This window comes from Trematomus bernacchii, unplaced genomic scaffold (assembly GCF_902827165.1).
Source record: "Trematomus bernacchii unplaced genomic scaffold, fTreBer1.1, whole genome shotgun sequence".
Taxonomy (NCBI): domain Eukaryota; kingdom Metazoa; phylum Chordata; class Actinopteri; order Perciformes; family Nototheniidae; genus Trematomus; species Trematomus bernacchii.
In genome coordinates this window covers 302,201-326,451 of record NW_022987641.1, presented here as the reverse complement: position 1 = coordinate 326,451, position 24,251 = coordinate 302,201, and the positions used below count along the sequence as shown (strand labels likewise).

The 24,251-nt window shown below is 41.7% G+C and overlaps 2 protein-coding genes across 4 annotated transcripts in view; one reads left to right on the top strand and one right to left on the bottom strand.

The window, feature by feature from the left end:
* LOC117484932 (putative homeodomain transcription factor 2) overlaps nt 1-21,878 on the bottom strand; it is a 43,353-nt gene extending 21,475 nt beyond the window's left edge. The window contains exons 1-2 of one of the 3 annotated variants that reach the window (XM_034133425.1): nt 21,543-21,878; nt 9,251-9,331 (exon numbers count right to left, since the gene is read on the bottom strand). In XM_034133425.1, coding sequence (XP_033989316.1) covers nt 9,251-9,276 — 26 coding nt within the window. In that variant the 5' untranslated portion in view covers nt 9,277-9,331; nt 21,543-21,878. The remainder of the gene's footprint in view (nt 1-9,250; nt 9,332-21,542) is intronic. The other 2 variants (XM_034133426.1, XM_034133427.1) reach the window with 2 other exon arrangements.
* A 179-nt stretch (nt 21,879-22,057) lies between these two features.
* LOC117484933 (transmembrane protein 60-like) lies at nt 22,058-24,251 on the top strand. Its single transcript, XM_034133428.1, has 3 exons — nt 22,058-22,240; nt 22,547-22,638; nt 22,838-24,251. Exons 2-3 carry the CDS (start codon nt 22,555-22,557, stop codon nt 23,153-23,155), a joined length of 402 nt encoding a protein of 133 aa, XP_033989319.1. The 5' UTR covers nt 22,058-22,240; nt 22,547-22,554; the 3' UTR covers nt 23,156-24,251.

Sequence of the window (24,251 nt, the reverse complement as noted above, 5' to 3'; positions counted from 1 at the left end):
GGTTTTAAACGGAAAACAAATATGTGAGGATCAAAAAATACATATGTAAAACTTTTTTCTGTATTTGGATTTTATTTACATGTATATGAAACGGAACACATTTGTGTGTGCATTGAAAAACACAAGTGTGGATCCGGAAATACAAGTGTGAATCCTTCTGTGTGCATGTGTGTATTATGAGACTGTTCTGAGCCCATAGAGACGGGAGCACGTTGATACAACCTTCCTAGCCGGAGATATGGCCGCATTTTACAATAAACTTCCGTTGGGTCGCTTAAAAACAAATATCGCAAATCGAATTGCAATATCTGTCAGAAAAATCTCAATTACATTATTTCCCCAAATCGTGCAGCCCTACACAGCAGTAAGATGAAAGAGGGAGGACACGGACACACACACACACACACACACACACACACACACACACACACACACACACACACACACACACACACACACACACACACACACACACACACCACACACACACACACACACACACACACACACACACACACACACACACACACACACACACACACACACACACACACACACACACACACACACACACACACACACACACACACACACACACACACACACACACACACACACACAGAGTGGATTTAGAGTGCTAGAAATCCTCTTATCCCCACACATACTGCAGATTACATCACTATCTGCATGATCAACCCTACTCAAAATAAACTGAGTTCTTAGGCAACAAAACAGTTCCTCTGTCCAGTGGCCATTTAGTTTGGCATTTAGATTCCCTGTAATTTAACTTTAGGGACTGCCAGGGATAAAAATATCCTCACTTTTTGGGAATTGGCCCACACTTTTCCCTAAGAAAAATCACAAACTTTGCAGATTTTGACAACCAAATCAAGCTCGAGGGTGCACCAGAAGGGAAGATGATGAGGCCAAATGTGCCGCTGTGGCAATGCTGGGGTCACCATGGCGACGGATGGAGGGATGATCCATGGAGGGAAAGAGAGGGGGATTATGTTGGCGAAGCAACACAATTATATAACAACTGCCTCTGCACTGTAGGGGGTGTTGCTGCTAGTAAGAGGAGGCTTGTGTGTGTCTGCAGTAGACAATCATACGCTTTCACACATTAACACACGAGCTGTCAATAATTAGTCAGCAGTGTTCATCAGTTAGTTCTAGTGTCTAACTGTTTTTACAGACTAGCTGAGATTGTAGTTTCAAGTTACCACAAAACAAATGATCAGATAGTCGAGGAGCATGCTCAGCCTTGATTGTTGATTTAAAAGCTGCTCTAATCAATATTTTATAATGACATTGTGATGAGGAAGGTGTAGGGACAGAGCCACAGACAATTATCGACTAGCTCTGCAGCTCCCTTCAGCTCTACACAGCTCATTGTTTCTGTTTCACAGCTGCATTGTGTGGTTCTGTCTCTCAGCCTGGATTCCAGCGGCAGCAGGTGCATTTTTGGGGGAAAAGCTGTAAAAAAAAAAGAAGAAAAAAAGAACACTGTCCTGCTCAGAATTGGCTGACTGAGGGTATATCTGTTGTGACAATGGAGGTGCTATCTGCTAAAGATCCAGATGGTTCCCTCTGGATTTTGTGGTGACAGAGACTGATAAAAGCACGGAAAATATTAGACTTGCTTTTATCCGGTGGATAGAAACGGGACTCGAGAATTGCTTCAAAAAGGTTCTAATGACAGTACTGCTTGTTTCTGAGTATTTTTGCATTGCACACAATAGCTTAATTTAGCTGGTAGGAGTTTCACTTAATGAGGATTAGCTTTTTTTGTTATGTTGGATTTGGAAGTGTTGTTTTTTTTTGTAAATGTTCCAGCTTCGTATAGACCTCACAATCCAGCTGAGAGAAATTATAAAACCTGCTGTGACCCCAAATGGGTTTTTTAATCTTTTTAAATGGACATTAAATTTGTATTAGGATCGTAAAACAATATGAATGGATAAATAACACTGTCAAGCCCCCTTCCTTTTTGTACTTAAGGTCGTGGCAACGTTAAACTAATCAACTAAATCTATTTTATGTTCCAATAAACTATACGTCTTACTTCTCACTACTTCCTTCAGATTGTAAACATGGTATTCTCCGCTGTTGATCAGGTTGTGATGGGAAAGGCCTCGCCTGGTTGTGGGAATCACCTGAGTACATGAGGGGGTGTGGTGGCTGCCTGAGTACATGACGAGGTGTGGTGGCTGCTGGTACAAGGACACTTTGGACTGGTGTGTGCAATAAATGGAACATTTTCAAGGATTTAATGAATGATACAAAATATAATGCTAGACAAAAAATCCTGAATCTGTTTAAAATTAATTGCATAGTTTAAAGCAGGGCTGTCAAACTCAATTTCATCGCGGGCCACATCAGCATTATGGTTACACTCAAAGGGCCGGTTGTATCTTTATAAATATACAGTACCAGTCAAAAGTTTGGACACACCTTCTCATTCGAAGGTTTTTATTTATTTTAATAATTTTCTACATTGTAGATTAATACTAAAGACATCAAAACTATAAAAGAACACATATGGAATGATCTAGTTAACAAAAAAAGTGTTAAAAAATCCAGAATATTATTTATATTTTAGATTCTTCAAATTAGCCCCCTTTTGCCTTGATGACAGATTTGCACATTCTTGGCTTCTCTATAGAGAGGCGAAGTCCCTCCCCTTCCGGTGGACAAATTATGTATTGAAGTCAATGGCGAGAGAAAGATTATCTTTCGATCCCGTTTGAATTGTGCCACGAATTACACATATGTTTGTCAATTTAAAAGATAAGATAATGTCAATTTTTTTTTAAATGTGTCGTAAAACTGTGAAGTAACAATTTGTTTTGTGTGAAACGCTCAATGAACTACATCTCTGGTCTCACACACGTCACCACACACCAAGACGGCCATCACGTTAGCACGTTAGCACATTTCACCTCTTTCTTTCAGAATAAGGCGAAAAGTATTAAAAGAGGTGAAAATCACTACAAGTCTGGGCATGTTGAGAGCTGTACATACACACAAGGGGAGTTAGTCGGTAAGAGCCAGCATGTGGAACGGACCGGCTTTACAAGGTGTGTAATGTGTAACGTTAATGACATCACTTATTGCGTATTTTTCATAGTCTTATATTTCAACAGTTTTACGACAAATTGTGACTTTTTTGACATGGAAATGATTTTTTAAGATTGACAAACATCATATGTGTAATTCAAACGGGATCGAAAGATAATCTTTCTCTCCCCATTGACTTCAATACATAATTTTTCCAAAATAAGGTCCCATGGGGCGGCGGAAGTAGAAGGGCGGGACTTCGCCTCTCTCTCTATATATATATATATATATATATATATATATATATATATATATATATATATATATAAATATATAATATATATTAAATAATGTATTATATTACATTATTGGCTCTGCATTGGATTACTAACAGTTCCTGTAATAACTTCATAATTAAGTACGTCTGAAAGCAAAAGTCTAGGGCAAATAATTGAAAGCAAATATTCAACAATTACACCTATTGTACATCATATTCTTTGCAAGCTCTTGCGGGCCACATGAAATGAGGTCGCGGGCCGGATTTGGGACACGGGCCTTGAGTTTGACACCCCTGGTTTAAAGTAAGGGTTCAACTACCGGATTATTTTTATTTTCCTTCAATAAATAATGAACTATAACTAATAAATAGATAGCCAAAGAATCCCCAGAATGTAATACATAGACGAGGCCATAAAGCAAACTGACCTACTTACTCACATTGAGAATTTCAATCAAAAATGTCATAAAAAAGTGATTTCTTCACAGAATAAAAAGCGAAAGTAATATTTGAGTGAACACAAAACCCCAAATAAGATTCAACAACTGAAAAAGATGAAGGGGAAAGAACAATTAAAAAGGACTTGGGGTCAGACAGCTGCTTGTGGCGTGCAGATTAACCTTCTGCTGTGTTTTCATGTGTGTCCATGGCAACGCACAGAGTAGCTGGAGTGTGTGTACGGTCTATTTTTAGCTCAGCAAGTATGTGTGTGTTGACAGATTGAAAAATCTCTCCACTCACTCTGTAAATGTCCTGTATGTGTTGATGATGATGAGGAGGGCAGGGCTGCACCTAATGACTGTTTATTTTCACTATCAATTCATCTGCCAAGAACCACACATTTCCACCATCCTTTTCTCACATTTTAGAAAATGTTTTAAGGTTTGATCCACAGCCCAAAATATAATAAGATAAGATATTTAGTTTACCATCACATAAGACAAAGCAATGCACCAAGCCCTCATATCATAAAGGCTTGAAACAATGAAAACGTGGCCTAAAAAACTACTTAAACAATAAAATGATTATCTGTCTGATTTATCAATTATTAACTCATCTTTCAGCTATAAATCAGACTGACCATTTTTAAAATTGACTAAGGAGAAATATTTGTAGCAGGAAGACGACAGCAAATCCATCTGAATTGACCTCAGCCCTGTGTAAGGCTGTCAGAAAGAGAGTCTAGATGCTAAACCTATACCAACTGTGGTCGCATTATCACAACCGGTCCATTCACTTTAAGCATACAGTACATAACTACCAATATAGTATATAAATAACTTCTGAAGCTACTTGATCATTCCTGTGATGTCTCCTCTTCTCTAGTCATGTGACATGTCCTCCATAAATAAACTCTTCACACTGAGACTTACTCTGTGTGAGACTGTAAGGTCCTTAACCTCCACAGATCTCACCCACATACCAAGGATATACATGTCTTTAAAAAAGCCTTAGAGCCACCACACAAATAAGCTATAAGCTGATTTATGACGGTGCAACTTCTTAAGCTCAGACAGTTATAAAAAACAAAGTGTGTGTGTGGTGCTGTAACATGGCTGCATGCATCCTCACTGTGAGATGGCATGACAGTGAGAACACATGACTGAGTCTATATGCAGCCTGTCTGCAGACATGACGCAGGAATACACCGAGCCATCCTAGAGTGTGAAGGGGTGAGGGTCCTTTACCTTTCTGACTGACAATGCAAATAAAACTCCTTCAAACTCATGAATTTTATGCTTTTTCTTGTAGTTAATTTTTTTAAGAAATAACTTAGCTGGCATGTGATTCAACTTATACAATGGCTGATTCAAAGGTTTTTTATCACCCAAATATCTAGCCTCTTGGTCCATTTACAGAAATGGTTATTAATGTTAATGTGCACTGTCTCTGTTGTTGAGTTTTCTACATGTCATATACTGCGTTAACACGACAAAATAAATTCCCTCCATATTTGCGGTGTCACCGGAGGGTTCTCCTGATCAGAATTTCACCACAACACAGACAAGTCAAGGCTATAAAACACAACAGGTTTTTCCACCATGTGAGCTTGTGGGGAGCCACAGTCTTATTTAACAATTTACACATCTCAATCCTCTTCTGAGGGCAGAGTTTGTTCATTTGGCTCGATTTCAGGTGTTTGTCCTGGGAATCCAAACATAAAATAAAATAAATGTATGATGCCCAACACAAACAAGTCAATTTGTTTTATTTCCTTTACATTATGGCAGCTAAGGGGAACAGAAAGACTTGTCTTGAGACTTCAGAGTTTTGTTTTTTTAAGTCCTGAGGACAGTCAGACAAGTGTGATCTGCGACTTAAGAAGGCTTTCTTTCATTCATGACTCAGCGCTTGTCGTCACCTGTTTTTTTTCAAGTTTCTACTTAAATTATGGAAAAAACATTAATTACCCGTTTGTAATCCAGAACCTTAGTAAAGTCTTATAGTTCTGTAGATTTCAAAAAGTGGTTTCCGCCTTTACCGTTGCCTGCAATTAATTTAAGATCCAAAATAATGAAGCAAAGCTGGGAAACACACTTTTTTCAATTGATATCACGCAGAAAGCAGTGTTTAAGAGTTTCCACCTTTAATTAAAGTCTCATATGAGTCATTTTTCAGTGTGATCTGATTCCAGTGAAAGCTCATGTTGACGTCAGCCAGGTGCAAGCAGGAGATCACAGACAGACAGACAGACACACAGACAGACAGAGAGACAGACATACAGAGACACACAGACAGACAGACAGGCAGAGAGACACACAGACAGACATACAGACAGAGAGACAGAGAGACACACAGACAGACAGACACACAGACAGAGAGACAGACACACAGACAGAGACAGACACACAGACAGAGAGACAGACAGGCAGACAGACAGACAGAGAGACAGACACACAGACAGACATACAGACAGACAGACATAGAGACACACAGACACACAGACAGACACACAGACAGAGAGACAGACAGACAGAGAGACACACAGACAGACAGACACACAGACACACAGACAGAGAGACAGACAGAGAGACACACAGACAGACAGACACACAGGCAGACAGACAGAGAGACAGACAGACAGACACACAGACAGAGACACACAGACAGAGAGACAGACAGGCAGACAGACAGACACACAGACAGAGAGACAGACACACAGACAGACAGAGAGACACACAGACAGACAGACACACAGACAGAGAGACAGACAGAGAGACACACACACAGACAGAGAGACACACACACAGACAGAAAGACAGACACACAGGCAGAGAGACAGACACACAGACAGAGAGACAGACACACAGGCAGAGAGACAGACACACAGACAGAGAGACAGACACACACACAGACAGAGAGACAGACACACACACAGACAGAAAGACAGACACACAGGCAGAGAGACAGACACACAGGCAGAGAGACAGACACACAGACAGAGAGACAGACACACAGACAGACAGACACACAGGCAGACAGACAGAGAGACAGACAGAGAGACACACAGACAGACAGACACACAGACAGACATACAGACAGAGAGACACACAGACAGACAGACACACAGACACACAGACAGAGACACACAGACAGAGAGACAGACAGGCAGACAGACAGACACACAGACAGAGAGACAGACACACAGACAGACAGAGAGACACACAGACAGACAGACACACAGAGACAGACACACAGACAGAGAGACACACACACAGACAGAAAGACAGACACACAGGCAGAGAGACAGACACACAGGCAGAGAGACAGACACACAGGCAGAGAGACAGACACACAGACAGAGAGACAGACACACAGGCAGAGAGACAGACACACAGACAGAGAGACCGACACACACACGGACAGAGAGACAGACACACAGACAGAGAGACAGACACACAGACAGAGAGACAGACACACAGACAGAGAGACAGAGACACACACAGACAGAAAGACAGACACACAGACAGAGAGACAGAGAGACAGACACACAGACAGAGAGACAGACACACAGACAGAGAGACAGAGAGACAGACACACAGACAGAGAGACAGACACACAGACAGAGAGACAGAGACACACAGGCAGAGAGACAGAGACACACACAGACAGAAAGACAGACACACAGACAGAGAGACAGAAAGACAGACACACAGACAGAGAGACAGACACACAGGCAGAGAGACAGACACACAGACAGAGAGACAGAGACACACACAGACAGAAAGACAGACACACAGACAGAGAGACAGACACACAGGCAGAGAGACAGAGAGACAGACACACAGACAGAGAGACAGACACACAGGCAGAGAGACAGAGAGACAGACACACAGACAGAGAGACAGACACACAGACAGAAAGACAGACACACAGACAGAGAGACAGACACACAGGCAGAGAGACAGACACACAGACAGAGAGACAGACACACAGGCAGAGAGACAGAGAGACAGACACACAGACAGAGAGACAGACACACAGACAGAAAGACAGACACACAGACAGAGAGACAGACACACAGACAGAGAGACAGACACACAGGCAGAGAGACAGACAGACAGACAGAGAGACAGACAGACAGACAGACAGATGAAAGACAAAAAAGAAGAAGAAAGCAGACAGAAATCAATATAAAGACAGGAAATCAGTGGAGGAATAACAACAGGCAGACAGGCGAGCAGAAGAGACAGACAGATGACAGACAGACAGGTCAGTGAGGACAGACAGACGGGGGGTGTAAGCTGAGAGCTGCAGGGGGAGCAGCGCTGGAGTCCAGCAGAGGATCTGATATCTGAGACCATGGAACAAGAAGACACACTAAACCGGGCTGATTCTCACCGTGCCACCGAGGAGGCCGTCGCCAAAACACTGTGCATCAGAGAGAGTCGGCACACCTAATTATAATCACTTTTACGTGAGAAATATTAACAAAGGTTTAGCTCTGCTTCTTTAATGTGCCACAGAGGGATAACTTGATATTAGGGTGGTGCATATACATCCATATGTTTGAGGTCATTTAGTATTTTGATAATAGTTTATCTACCCGAGAATACTTAACTTTGGAACTGTAAAATGTCCCGTTCAGTATAACTTGTTTGGAATAATTCATGTTATGGAGTTATCATACATTTGCCTCCAGGTGCAATACAGTTGTTAACATTAGTTACATGAAGCAAACTCCTTTTGTTCTTGTTTGAGAGCAAGGTTTATGTCTGGTGCTTCTAAATATCATTTAGTTAATCACTCAGCACTTCTTAAATAGTGAGGATACACTCTGAGAGCATCACATTGTCCATTCATGGATTTAGAAACTTAGAATGTAGTCATATCTGATCCAATTTGCACTATACAATTATTTTTAACAGATCTGGGGCCAGGTTCAGATTTGGTGTCACTTTCTTTTTAAATTCTAAAGATGACTTTAGATAAAAGATATTACCATTTACAACTCTATACTACAAGAGTCTATTTAGGTCTTGACAAAGTAGAATTAACTAAAACATTTCATTTATTTTGCATACTTCTGTTTTGCCATTGCAACTCTTTAAACAAGCTTTGTTTACTACATTGAAATGCTTTAAAAAAAAAGGATGTTTTGTTTAACGTGGAGACAGAAAGAGCAGCCTCTCCTCTCTAGGTTTTTCTTATCAACGCACATCTGTACATCCGTAAGCAAACACACCAGTTTATGAATGATTTGTGGACCATCCAACATGAAGCCAGGCTCTCTATAGTGACTCTGCATTTCCTGAAGCCTAGATGGAATCAGTTACAATATTTAAAAGAACATTTGCTGCAAAAGTGTAAGAATTAAAACTTGAAAAACTAGCATAAACATTAGTATAGCGTTTACTTTCTTTTATGACATGCATGCCAGAGTGCAAATGTAAGAAATGTGCAGCCTCTTACCTTTTTCTGGTACCACACCACGGCATCTTTTACTTTGGAAGCCATTTACATTTCCCTTCTCCCCGCCTAGGGCATCTTAGACTGAAACACACACACACACACAGCAAGAGAGAGAGCAGTGTGAGTAATGAGGAGAGAGAGAGCACTGAGTCTATATACCTGGCAGGAAGGTGTGTCCTAACACTGACGAAGGAGAGAGCGGGGGGGAAGACACACACACACTTTGATTTTCTTCCTACGTAAAACACATTAGTAATAAGCCCTCTTGTCTCTGTTTACACCCATCTTACAAACAAATAGTCTACCTAGTCGTTGACCTCAGTGTTGGTGGTGGTGAGACCTGGTTGCTGCCACTGAATCACAACCTTCTCACAAACAAGCACACACCCCCATGAATTCTGGGAAATGTTGGTAATGTCTGTTAATCCCTTGGCAGCAGTTTGGGTGTGTGAGTGACTGGTTGGAAAGAGAGGCTCAAACACACACAGTTCAAATGAAGAGCTGGCGTTGCATTGAAGCATCTGAACCACAGAAACACAAGAGTATTAAGTGTGTGTTAAGGTAAGTATGTTGCGGCTGAATATGTCAGCTTTCCCTGTTCCCTCATGTAACATGTATATTATTTTTTTATCTTTACAAAAAGGAGACCAATAGGATGCGATTCCTGGAGGATAAACAAAGTTCTAATGCAATTACACATTTATATGGGAGCAATTATAATATTATATGTACCAAACTAACATTTCAATTATAATCTTATACTACCAGACCAAAATATCTTTATATCTTTTGACAGAACATACAACCAAAGCCTGCCAGCGTGTTGTTACAGCACAGGACTGTTGCATTGAGCTGGCGTCACTAGAACATCTGTACAGTACTCTCGCTGAAAGTAGATAATATTGCTTATATTGTGTGTATTCATAATGTCTTATGTCATGAGTGCATTATGGGGGGGGCGTGTGGCGCAGTGGACTAGTGTGTTGGTGTTCGGATCAGGGGGTCACAGGTTCAAACCCCACTGCAGTCAGCATGTCGTTGTGTCCCTGGGCAAGACACTTCACCCCAAAGTGCTCCTGTGGGGATTGCCCACAGTATTGAGTATGTAAGTCGCTTTGGATAAAAGCGTCTAACAAGTGACATGTAATGTAATGCATTAGCCTATTAGGGTTTCATTACAATGAATCATTTGTGGCTGCTGCAACTTCAATTTGTTTGTGCTTTATTGAATCGTCAAATGTAGATATGTCAGTGTTACAGTCGGTGAAAAGTCCTCTCTGAGACAGTATCATCTGGTGATCTGAGCTGGGTGGTTATGGTTTTTGGGAACCAGGAGATGCTTCACATGGGATTTGACACTCAAAAAGAAAAAGGGACTAATGTAGCTTATTTTATCTCAAACTAAATTTAGGTTCAAACACCAAAACTAAAATGGTCTCTCTGTAGGGGGAGGTGGAAGGAGATGTGATGCGTATAGAAATGAACGGTTAAGTGAAGAAAACACTTTCTCTGCCTTACTCCTATGCTTTTCTATACATTTGTATCTCTTTTCTATGTCTCTGTTACATAAGTGCAAAGTGCTGCTTTGTAAGTGGGGGTGCTGGAGGTCAGAGACTGCAGCTTTCAACACATATTATTAAAGGTCCCATGTCATGGCCATTTCTACTGATCATAATTCCATTGTTGAGGTCTACTAGAATAGATTTATATTGTGCAATTTTCCAAACTCACATTGGTTTCTCATACAGCATCGCTGTATAGTAATGTGTATGCACTCGCTCTGTCCGTAACAACAGCCTTACACACACACCACACACCATCCACACCTACCACACATCACACTACACACACACACACACAAACAACACTCACACACACACACACACAACACACACACACATCGACACACACACCACACACACACACACACACACACACACACACATCACACACACACAACACACACACACAAACACACACACACACACACACACACACACACACACACACACACACACACACACACACACACACCACACACACACAAAAGAGAAATCTCCAACGAGGCGTTCTGGGGCAGCATAGACAGGTCTTTTCTGTGTTAGAGTTTTACTCGCTACAGGGTGTACTTTGAGGGTTTGTGACTGCAGACCGTTTACATGCAGAAAAACCTTCATAACACACAAGGGGACGGGTAATAACCGGAAAAGCATGACATGGGACCTTTAAATCATATAAAAATATTGCAAAAATAAGTGTTTCCTTCCTTTTTTAAGGGGTAGATAGAATTGATGATGGCTTTTATAGCTTGACTCTTTTTACTCACAAGTTTTCCACTCAGAGATCCAACCTTAAAGAAGTGAAGCATCCTGCTTGCATGTGAAGGCTTGTTTGTGCAGCCAGCCTCAGTCAATTCCTCCACTGAGATCTGTGTCACCCTCTCCACTCAAATATTGCTTTTCCTAGAAGTGCTGCTATTTTATTTTTAAAGCAATTACTGAGTTAAATTTGTTGTCATCCACAGTCTGTGACACAGTTTCCCGTGAGAGAAGTCATACTCCAGGACCGTTTATTGGCTCCACGGCTTATCTGTGGAAACACTTCATGTTTTTATAAGCGTGATAAAGGTGCCACTTCAAACAAACTGGGAAGTATTAGTGCCAGTGTGTCAAAGACCTTGTGTGCCGCAAGGACAGAGAGCGGGCTCAGTGTGTCAAAAATGTGAGAATGTGAAGCAGGAAATGTTCTGCTCAGAGCCGAGTGTGTTTGTACGCTAAGCACAGAAGTCTGCTAGTATTAGCTACCACACACACACGAAACTACCAGCTGACTAATGCACAACACTCCAAAAAACCCTGTTCCTGCATGCATGCTGCAGAGATGCGTGTGTAGTTGTGCGCGCGTGTGCATTTCTGCCCCAGAAGGAGACATTTTTAGCAACAGGAAGAAAGACTCTTGCTTGCTGTTGTGGATAACGACCATCACTCCTCCCTCCATCTTACACTGCTGAGCCACACCATTCCTGACATATCGTACACATGCTTTTTGCTATTACAACATACAGACAATTTAAGAAAGGCAGTGAACTTAAAAGACAAGGCTATAAAGAAGAAGCATGCCGGTTTGTGCTTTTTTATGTGCAGTAGCTACATGAGCTAATGGGTTTACAGTGTCAATAATGGCCTTCATATTAAAACTTAAGTGGACAGTCTGGGGTAGAGAGGTAATAGAGGCAGTGGTAGAAAAAGGAAATTGGACAAAGAAAGTGAAAGGAAGAAGGAAGGTAAATACACATTTTGACTGCTCTAACAGAGACACAAACTATTCTGCTCTTTGATCAAATACATTGAAATAAACAGAATTGATCACTTGTGTTGTCTTGCTAACATACCAGAGGAGGTACATTCTGCATAAAACTCAATCCAAGAAGTTCAAATCACTTTGTAGGAAGAAACATGTGCACTTATTTTAGACAGTACTGTGCATGTCCCCACAAAACCTTGGTGTCCAATTACTGTGGAGCTACTGTACAATTCGTAACAACTCCTGCTTTGACGACGTATCAGAGTGCGCAGCACACCAATCAGAAGCATGACCAGAGAGAGAAAACAAGACGTTTATCCCGGCAGACAAACAACAACCCATCATTAGAGCATTTCCACAAACAGCCATGGTTACTGTTTTGAACTCTCAAAGACAATCCCCATGCAGAGGCAGCGATAAGAAAACACAGACGGAGCCTCCCTGTTCAAAGCCTCCAAATCCCCTCATCATTACCTCAGTGGGAAACCAGCGCTGGTTCACACTCGGAGAAACACACACAGACTCATACCATTGCCCAATTTCACACACAGGATTAGCTGTAAACTGTGTTATTATTTATCCTGGAGAAAATAACAAGAAGCAATAGGCAGGGTGAGTTATATCCCAACACACTTCTTTCTCCAAAACCACACCCTCCCAGTGTTCCCAGAATACACTGAGGTTTGCTTAAGGGTATTTAGGGAACAGGGCCCAGACAACAGATGCACACAGCTGGTTTTCTTTCCAAGGTCCTTGACTCCTGTGACCAGAAAATATATATAGAATTTCTAGGTGTTTTCCTGTGAACCTCCTAGATTAGAGGCCACATTTCCTTACGAAAAAAAAATACTTCAGAAGTTTTAATGTGCTTGATTTGATTTATTCTTCAAGTTATTTTCATAACACTAAGGCTACAAACAGAAAACTTTATTTAAAAAAAAAGAAGAAGCTTTATTTACAAAACGCACCCTATTACAAAGCTCCCAAAGAAACATACACACACAGTGTGTATTATGTAGGCAAGTGTTTATGAGGACTCCTTTTGTGCCACTGACAGTGTGTGTTTGTCACAAGTTTAGATGCATATGTTTTTGTGTGTGAGCAGGAAATGGTTGAGTGTAATAAGCCATATGTCTTTTATAGCCACTGTTTGAAAGTGAGTGGGGTGAATGCTGTGTGTGTTTGTGCATGTGGCTTTGTGCTGCCTTTGAGGGCCGTTAAGAGAAAAGAAAAGAGTAATACTATATGGCAGTGTATAACTGTTTAAGATTTTTGGTAAAAACTGATCTTGACTATTTATGGAACAAGAATTAAATGAACGTTTTGGCTTATTTGGAAAATTAATTACAAGGTGTTTTTTTTACAAATAAATATCCATGTTAAACTGTGTCCATTGGCTTTTCCGAGCAACTACACGGAAACAATCGCTACAGCTTAAAAAGTGTGGTGTGTTTTAAGTGTGTCTAATAAAAAGTGGCTGTGTATGTGTGAGTCATGTGTGTGATTTATAATGGTTGTCATGTAATATTATTAGTTATGCAACCTCCAACCCTCTCTCTCTCTTTGATTCTTACACGCACACTTGTTTTTTCTCTTAACTCTTAAGGTCAGAGCCTTCACTAATGTCAGAAGAAATTACTTTTTCTTTTAAAACAAATATGATATTATGCTTATAAGCTCCTGAGGAAAACAAGTTGTATTGTTCCAGCAAAAAGCCACATCATTAAAAATGTAAATGACTTTAAGTGTCAAGATCTGTCAGGTGACTGATCACATCATGCATTCACTTCACAATTATTCCTCAGAGCAAGAGGTGGACAGGTAGGGTAAAAGGTAAAGATACAGAAACGGACTAGACAGAGATTAGGTTTTTCCCCCAAATGTCAGATAAAGAGAAGAGAATTATAGAGGATTTGCTACTAGATTTCTTATTTGATAAAGGAATAAAAAGCTTTGAAGCGCCACCTCTTAATCAAGCATAGACTTGTATGACCTTTTAAAGCTCCATGGTCAGAATGATACCATAAAAGTATGATATGTTTTCTGTGGATGTAAGATTAGCAGAGCAGTGGAGTGTGTGTTTCCTAAACCTTGTGATGTGCAGCTGAATACACTCCTTAATCCCTCCATCTGCTGCAGCAGAGCTTTTTCAACTGGATGAACTTTGATGTTAGGTTTAGGGCGAGGGTTCATGTAACAGGCTTTATTTGCTCTCTATATGGAGACTGGGGAAGGCTCAGATAGCTGTGATTATGTTTTGGTGGCACTTGGTTTTTGACTTCCAACCGAATCCTTTTTTAAATATACGTCACATTATTGATTGTCTATGTTGTAAATGTATTATCTTTTTTAATACACAACATCTTTTGCATGTCTGTCCGTCCTAGGAGAGGGATCCCTCCTCTGTTGCTCACCCAAAGGTTTCTTACATTTTTTTCTGTTAATGGTGGGTATTTTTAAGAGTTTTACCTTGTACGCTGCAAGGGTGACAAGTGTGTAATTTATGATATTGGGCTTTATAAATACACATTTATAATTGTTTGACTGTGAAAATGTGTCACAATCTGCTTAAAAGCGTAGCTGTCAAGGCAACAAGTCAGCCACAGCAAAATACATTAAATTGTGAAGAAAACAAATGACTTTAGCTTGTTGACTGAGTAAGCAGAACATGGCAGTCAGACAGTCCAACTCTACTGAACATCAGAGAATAGGAAGATGTCAGAAAAGGGCAGATTATCTTTCTTGTGTTTGCTGCTCTTCTATTAGTGTAATGTTTCCTCCGGGGATGTTTAATGAAAGCCTGAGCACAAGAGTAGACCTCCTTCATGAGTTTGGTAACTCGTGATGTGTAACACGAGCTGCTCCCTCTCTCTCGGGCTGCTCAATATTTCATGACGGGTGCAGGTTACATCTCTGAGCCGGGCCAGGGGGGGCACGAGTGTGTGTTTAAGTAAGTGTGTGTTTGTTTGCATGCCTACAGGAAATTTGACGCTGTTCAATCGGCGATGAAGGGTCAAGGGTGTCAGGGGATTCTGAGAGTGTGTGTGAAATGGTCGCAGATAGGGATCATGTTTTCCATCATGTAGGGAGAATCCCTGACAGCTCAAGTAACACAAAATGACACTACGCTTGACCTATACAGGGCTTTATCATATGGCGATCATATAGCCACAACATCCAACTCCAATTATATTAAATCAAGCTCACTACAGTTTACAACCAAGGTTTTCACAGCAGACATGGGCTGAATCGGATCTTGACTCTCCACAAGACAGCCGACCGACATTTCTGACCTGCCACAAATCCATCTGATCAGCTAGAGCATTGATCGTTTCATTAATAAGGCATCTTGTAATACCCTCTACATAAGGCCTTATTTCTAACTTTGTGACAGCCAGTGTTTCCGCCAGACCAGGGCTGAGAGGGGGGGTGACTTGAATTTTGAATTGAGCCGTCCCTTATAGACAATATCTCTTTACGTTAGTGATGGGAATTATGGCTCTTCTTAGTGAGCCGGATCATTAGGCTCGGCTCACTAAAAAGAAGAGCCGGCTCTTTTTACCACAGTTTACCACGGAGCCTCAGTTTCGCCACTGCTAGGCTCCGGCGCTCGCAGTTCACGCGCGTGCTCCACCGCTCATCGTGTCCAAATCGCGCACGTTCCGTGTTGTCCTGTGGCAGGCACCGTGGGTCCAAGATAAGAAAAGCTGAAAAGAGGCCGATGTCGGGGAAACGATCTTCAATACTCCGAAAAGAATCCCACCAGGCTCCTTTGCCCCTCCAACAGAGGGATGTCCTTGTACTTTTTTCTTTTCAAGCGATAAAAACTCTTTTTTTTGGGACGCACTCGGTTCGAGTTCAGGGCGTTCCGAGTTGAATAAGGCCGTCAAATGACGGCAAGACGCCCCCCTGGCGGAAACACTGGTGACAGCCTATTTAAGATAAAAAATCTAGCTAAATGTGTCTATAGATCATAGATCTTCTACAAATAAAGTTTCTGTCTGACAACTCAACAAATATACATATCGTCTATAGTCTCATTTCGTCAGACATAAGGAGCACTTTGCGCTTAGCATTATAAATATTACACTTGAATCTGTTTTAAAACTTCCACTCCAGGGAAGAACATGCAACATGTCTCAGTTAAAGATTCTTTCAGCTGAAAGTATTCCTCAGCATGACCCTACAGTAACATCAAGTTGTTCAACTCACATTTCATAGGAGACAACAACATTTCAATATAAATGTAGGCAATCAAATGACCCTTTAGTAACACATGCAGGAGTAGGTTACCCTTCTGAATGATTAGCTTTTTCAGCATGCAAACCCCAACACACACATGCTGTCCTTTTCTTTGCAGTCATATCAAATCAATAAAAATGTACTGCCAGTACACAAACTAAATGATGAATGTCTGCATTGACCTTCATTAGTATTGTGAAAGGAAGACGGATGAATGGTACTCATCAAAACAGAACTGCAACAAGGCAGAGGGGTTTACATTCAGATAGCTTTGTGGTTTCAATGCATACAACATTCAAGTTGTATTGATGGTGGTTGATATCATCTTAAAAAAAGAAAACTTTGAGGGAAAACCCGATGGCTGATTTGGAATGTTTTACTCTCATCAACGCCCCTTTAGTTCAAAGACTTAAAGGCCTGCACAGGTGATTGGAATTATTCTGCTGATTAGATCAGGCTGTGGGTTGGCGTGGACAGACTGCGTTTGATTGACATATTGGTCACGTTCCTGTGAGCTTCATTACACTTGATAGGGCGGGACAAATTACACCATAATTATTCACACAGGTGTGACTAATACCATTGACCATGCTCGGTTCTATTCAAGTGTGCAGGAGAGCAAAGCTACATCACTGAGCCAGCATGCACACTAATCAGAAGCAATTCCCTCATTATTAATGGTATGATTCACACCGTTCCCATTTCCTCTTTCCTGGCTAAATGTGTTCTGTAAAAAAGGCCTATTTCCATAAAATAATACAAATGATTGGCTTCATCAAAACACATTGCAGCATTTAACAGAAGCCTGATAGGGTCCAGAGTCAACATGCACCTGCTGTAGAATCCCCATCCTGAGCAGCAATGGCTCATCCTAAAGGCCCCTACACACCAGGCCGATATCGGCCGTCTTGGGTTGTCTGGCAACAACGCGTTCCTTGTCGCCCAAAGTCAATTTGGTGTGTCCCGAACCCTCGGCCGTGACACGCCTTATTTGGCCTTTCACGGTCGGACACAAGCTATCGGGCCAAGAATAGCAAATGAGAAGCGAAACGGAAGTGAGGGACGTAAACAAACGATTTAAGGCACAGGACAGCAGCTAAACACCAGCAGGTGATACTTAAAGACATCAAACATCTCTGATATCGGCGGGAGCGTCCCCGGCTGTCCTCTGCTGAGAGCTCCGTGATTTGTTTGGTCAAGTCCGGTTTTTCATCTCATCGTAAATTTAGCAAGAAGTGGCCATTATTACATTGCTGACTCAATAAACTACACACCCGCCAGAACACTGCGATCATCAGATGCAGGTCTATTAACTGTGATTTTATAGTATGTCTGCACTTTATGTGCTCATTTCATCATTCATGTATTTTTATATTCTAAAACATGTTTTCGATGGACGAGAGTGAAAATGGAACGCACACGCTATTTGTTTGTTTATATCGGTCTGTTCTTCTTCTCTGTCTTCCGGTTGTTGCCTATTTTGAATGACGAATACACACGACCGCCGCCTGCTGGTAAGGAGAGTTATTGCCACTCACGCATGCGCAATTCGTACGTGCTCGGCTGAAGTCTTTGCGGTGATTTCCAGTGCGACACACGGCCAAGACGCAGGAGAACTCGTCGATGGAACTGTCGGTGTCGGCGAGTTCTCTGGTGACTGCCTGGTGTGTCAGGGCCTTAACACTTTCCTCTTTATCATTAACATAATGTGTCCCTCTACTGCAGAGTGAACCCTCTGACCTTGCTGCTCTTTACTGCAATGGCTGTATGTCTGCGAGGTGTATCGCTGCGCTGCAGGCCAGTCTGCAGTTGATGAAACATAAAGATGATATGGCAGTCTAGAGTTGTGATGTAACTACATTGCAGCTAATGATGTAACCAGCCCTGCAGGCAGATTGAAGCAGCACAATACACAGCATCATCGTCACAGAGACAGACTGAAGAGTGTGTGAGAGTCAATAACGAGAAAAAGTGTAAAACAAAGAGGCAGACAAAGAGAACACGCTGGTCAGACAATAGACAGCAGTCTGGGTGTATAGATGCTAGAGTTACACGAACACACACACGGTGACTGACAAGTACTACTGGCCTAACTATCAATCCTTCAATCAATGCCTCAAAGACTGTGTAGTCTTTAAGTGTGTGTTCATGCAGGTGCATGTCAGGAGTGTTCCAGGAATCCTGTAAGACGTCCTCTGGGTGTAACACACTGCCGCTCTTCTAAACACGCAATATGGACCAACAATGATTTTAGCGCTCATCTTCCAACCAGTAACAAACACACTGCCTGTTTGCAAAGTGAAAACACAGCTTCCTGCTGTTTGCTACTGAACTATACTGAAGATCTTTGCTCAAGGAATATGACACCTGAATGATCTGACATTATAAACGTGTCCTGGAATAAAGTTGCGTAAAATACATGTGGTTCCCAAAGGATTCAGCATAAATTAAAGGGGACCTATCATGCAAAATGCACTTTTGTACGTCTTTTATACATGAATACGTGTCCCCGGTGTTCCAGGGAACTCACCAAGTGTCAGAAAACACAACCCTCTCTATTTTCCTCCATACCCAAATCTCTAAAAAAGGGGCTGCAACGGATCTGATAAAAACTGATCCAGATTTGAACACTTTACTGACGTCAGGAAAGTGGCTCTACGGCTATTGGGCCAACTCTCCACCTATCAGGGGAATGTGGGGTTGGGCCACGGCCGGCCATTGCCGCTCGAAAGCGCTGGAGACGCTGTAGTACATATGCCAGGCCTGTAAGTGGCGCTGTAGTCTGCCACAAAAGCAGCGAAGAAGACTTGGTTACCATGGTTACCCTTCTGTTTATTCTCCGCTGTGGCTTTCTTTCTCCCTCCCCGAGGCAAGCGTTTGCTCCTTCTGCTGCTTTAATTCAATGCAATCCCTCCCCATCGAGGCAAGCACTGTAATTCTCTCCGGTTAGTCCACCAGCAGATGACAAACACCCACCTCTCCGCCTCTTCCAAGGAACGAGGGGACCGTGCGGCAGAGTTTCAGTTTCAGTTTCTTTCGCCGGTCAAGATGTCCGTTAAAGTTTAAATCTTCCGGACAAAATTAGAAAAGTGCCGGTCAAAGGTCTTCTTTGTTATTTATTGAGCTTTAAAACAAATGAATAACGACTCTATATAGGCTATAATAAAACACGGAGGACGGAGATCTCTTTTTCTCCCCCTCTTCTGACAGCCCAGCAGCTGATCAGAGCGGCTCCCCTCTCCTGCAGGGGGGCGTGGTCAGCTGCAGCTCACAAAATCAGACACGTAGACAGCAAACAACACAGAGCGAAATGAGGCATGGCTAAAATGCATGATCTGTTTGGTATTTCGAAAACAGAAACATAAATATACCTTATATAGGTATGGCCCTACAATATATCATTTAAATATAGCATGATAGGTCCCCTTTAAAGGAAACCTATCATGCAAAATGCACGTCTTTTATACATGAATATGTGTCCCCGGTGTTCCAGGGAACTCACCAAGTGTCAGAAAACACAACCCTCTCTATTTTCCTACATACCCAAATCTCTAAAAAAGGGGCTGCAACGGATCTGATAAAAACTGATCCAGATTTGAACACTGTCCTGACGTCAGAGTAGAGTTAAAAAAAAAGTGCAAATTGAGCGAAATGAGGCATGGCTAAAATGCATGATCTGTTTGGTATTTTGAAAAGAAAAAGTATAAATATGCCTTATATAGGTATGGTCCTACACTATATTATTCAAATATAGCATGATAGGTCCACTTTAAATAAGGGTTGTCTCATTGTTACAAAGCAACAAACATCAATGTTTGCGTACAGGACTCTGCCGGAATGGAAGGTTATTTTAGGGGTCAAATTATGACTGCGGTGGAAAATCTGGGTGAGTGATGACAGCGTTAGGCAGACTGCATCAGACAGGCTGGCTGCATGGCAAATCATGTTGGATAATCAGATGACCTGCCAAACTGAGAAACTTTCACCGATTCCCCAGGGACACAGGAGAGGCGGAGAAAACCAACACAGGCTATAAAATAGAATACAAGAGTAGAGAAGAGCAGATGTGGAGGCACACGGGTGGGACAACATCTAATGAAATAAAGTATAAATAGGACTTTTAACATCCAATGAGCAATGAAAAAATACCCAAACACTTTAAAGATTGAGGATTTTTGCAAAATGCAAGGATGCAAGTTCTTACAGCCTGGTGGTTGATTCGTTGTAAGGCATATTCCTACCACTCAATGTTTGGAATAGTTTTAGCAGTGACCTCAGAGGATTACCTTGAAAGAACCCAATACAGTGTTTAACAGAGGCAGTACATATCCTCATTCATGTTGTTTTATGAACACATACGTTGCAGCTTTAGTAGAATTTAAGTGGAGATTAGGTGAGGCTAAATATAATGGTTTTAAGTACATGAGTGTCAATTAACGTTATAGTCAGTAACGTTACAGTCTTTAAGTAACGTAACACCAAAGCAACGTTACACTGTGTATTCACTCCTAAAAAGGACATGTTTCTGCATCGCCATGAATTATTCTAAAAGGCAGCTAATGTTGTAGCTAGCTCTGTGTAGATGCAGACACGGTGTTTTCAGACAGTCTTATATCTTCTCCTGCTGCTAGCTTCAGCCTGGCTAGCTAGCGTTATGCTACCGGCGGCACAAAGAGCTCACACAGCTGGACAATACTGAAGCCTGATTAATGGTTTCCTAACACAACATGCAGCCGCTCAGTCTTACCTTTCAGACAGCTCCGAGTCCCCGCAAAGACACAAACTATAATGTATTACTACACTTTGCTATCCAGCCTGGTCCACTTGTCTGGAAGAGATGCTCAGACTCTGCTCCGCGATGTTTGAAGCATTAGCTTTTTCCTTTCAGCCTCTCACTGTAAAAATACAACTTCAGCTCCTGCCCGTAAACCACTGTGTACACGCGCCATTACATTTTAAACCGCCGCAGGCGATAAGCGAAGACAAGAATGTAGAAAAACGGGCTAACATGCCACTGCAACGAGCAAATTAACCACAAAGCAACCAAATACCTCAGCAAAATATCGCTGTTTTATGTAGTGATAGTGAAAACCGCATATATACACAAACTCAAAATTAAATAGAAAGAACTCTACCAGCCTCTCGTGGCCGTTAAACTCACTACAGGAAATATAACAACGAATTTGCGCCTTTTCAAAAATAATTACGGTTGGACTTCAGAATAATGGACGTGAAACAAACGTGACGTAACGGAACCAGGACCAATTGGCTTCCAGGATGGGCGGGACAAACACAGATAACGGACCCAAAAATCCCTCCGTCTGCTGCAGTTAACGTGCACGTCTGTTGATAAATATGTGAATTATTATCAGAAACGTTATGAGTTTTTGTGTCTGCCCTACAGGAAGACGACAATCCCGGCTACCGATGTAGATACACGCTGAAGTAAGTCAGACGTTGTCTTAAATAAAACAACAACCGGTTAGCTTAATGCTATTGGGCTATAAAAGCTAGCTGTCATTTGTAAGCTAACTAAGGATCAATGAACATCATTATTGTATAATTAGATATAGCTATTATTAGGTACATGTTGTTTGATGTGGTTGACAATAGTACATTTGAAATAGCCATGAATAGCAAGTCCAACATGGCTGTCTATTCTTATACGTCGTTATTGTTGCAAAAATACTGCATGTATAGAGCAAACGTTGATCATTATTATTGTCTGTCTGTTTCCTTCTCGGTGTCCAGGCAGTGAGATGTCTCTGGCTCAGAGGGTTCTATTGACCTGGGTCTTTACCCTGGTCTTCCTCATCATGCTGGTACTGAAACTGGACGGGAAGGTAAGGTTATTATTCTATTAATAAAAAGTCTCCTCTTTTTGCAGTTTCAGTTAGAGTGGGTTTTGTTGTTCTATCTCATATCATCGTCAGTATTCATATCTTTCCACTTCAGCTACAATTGGACCTGGCACACTGACATAGATAGGGAATGAACCTGGATGATGTCACCGACTTGATCTTTTCCCTCTCTTCCCTCCAGGTGCAGTGGAACTGGTTCATCATCTTCCTCCCGGTCTGGGTATTTGATGGCATCCTCATCCTCATGCTTGCCATAAAGATGGCGGGCCGCTGCAAGCCCGGGTACGACCCCCGCAACGGCTCCCCCGACCTGCGCCTGCGGGCCTGGTACCTGACGGCCATGCTGCTGAAGCTGGGCTTCTGCCTGACGCTGTGCGCCAAGCTGGAGAAGCTGGCCGACGTGAAGCTGACGTTTGTGTGTATCCCGCTGTGGACCATGTTACTGGGGGCGCTGGTGGAGCTGGGGCTGAACATCTTCCCTGAGAGGAGAGAGGCCTAGAAGGAACTTAAAAAAAAACACATTGTGAATAGATTTGTGTTTGTATGACCAAGATAAAGTGAAATATGAACTTTTGTTTTGTCCTGATTATGTTTCCAGAGAGGACTAAGACTCAAGAAGGAATAAAATCATTATTTCAGATATCAGTATTCATCCAAACAAAACAGACACTGTGTTAAACATTTAAATCATGGGGTGTTCAGACCTCAGTGGAGTAGCCTGTGATGACTTCAGCATGGAACAGAAATGCCACAATGGGATGAACTGTAAATGTATTATAAGACTACTGTGAAATCTACACTGGAAGAAACGTAAACATGTCATTTTTGTTTAGAACTCAACATTTTCAGTTCGTTTTCCTGAATAGTTTTCAATGTAGATAAGCTTGCACATCTGGAGGAAGCAAACTGTTTTTCGCTTTGTCTTCCCCTTCTTTATTCAGCTGCATGCTGATCAGTTTTGTTACCAATCATTGGATGTACATTTAGCTATGTATGCTTTACATACTGTCTATACTCACACACACTCTTTCCTTTCATCTCTGGGCTATGCAGAGTACTAGTCAGCCATATTTTATTTGATAAATGTACTTTATAAGTGATCCTGACAGCAGCCTGCTTTGGCTGCAATCACATAAGGAAATTGCAGGATATAAAACTATCTTGGAACAACTCGTGATTTTTCCACAGGCTGCCCTCTGCTCTGTTCAATGTCTCTTTTGTACCATGTAAATCATCATAAGCCCCATTGGAAATCAGTAAGCTGTTATTACTGTAGGTACAAGGTCCAAAGTCGCTGGGGAAAACTCCATGACATGTATAATGATAAATATCATGTTCCCACTGTATATGAAGTTGAATTATTAGGGTTTGAACATGCGTCAGAATGCTTTCTTCCAGTTTCAAATGTCAGTTATTCTTGTACGGCTATGAGTGACATTTGTATTGTGCCATATCGTTTTCTATGAATATTTCAAATACATTCTTTGCGTTATTTTGCACTTTGTTAACATTAAGGGGACGAGTTGTCGTACGAGCAAAAGTATTTCATGATTGTTGCACGTCTTGTAAAAAAATAAACCAATCCTGAATATTAA

Coding starts and splice junctions, on each gene's coding strand:
- LOC117484933 (XM_034133428.1), top strand. CDS start 22,555: ATGTCTCTGGCTCAGAGGGTTCTATTGACCTGGGTCTTTACCCTGGTC. Junction 22,639..22,837: donor TACTGAAACTGGACGGGAAG/GTAAGGTTATTA, acceptor TCTTCCCTCCAG/GTGCAGTGGAACTGGTTCAT.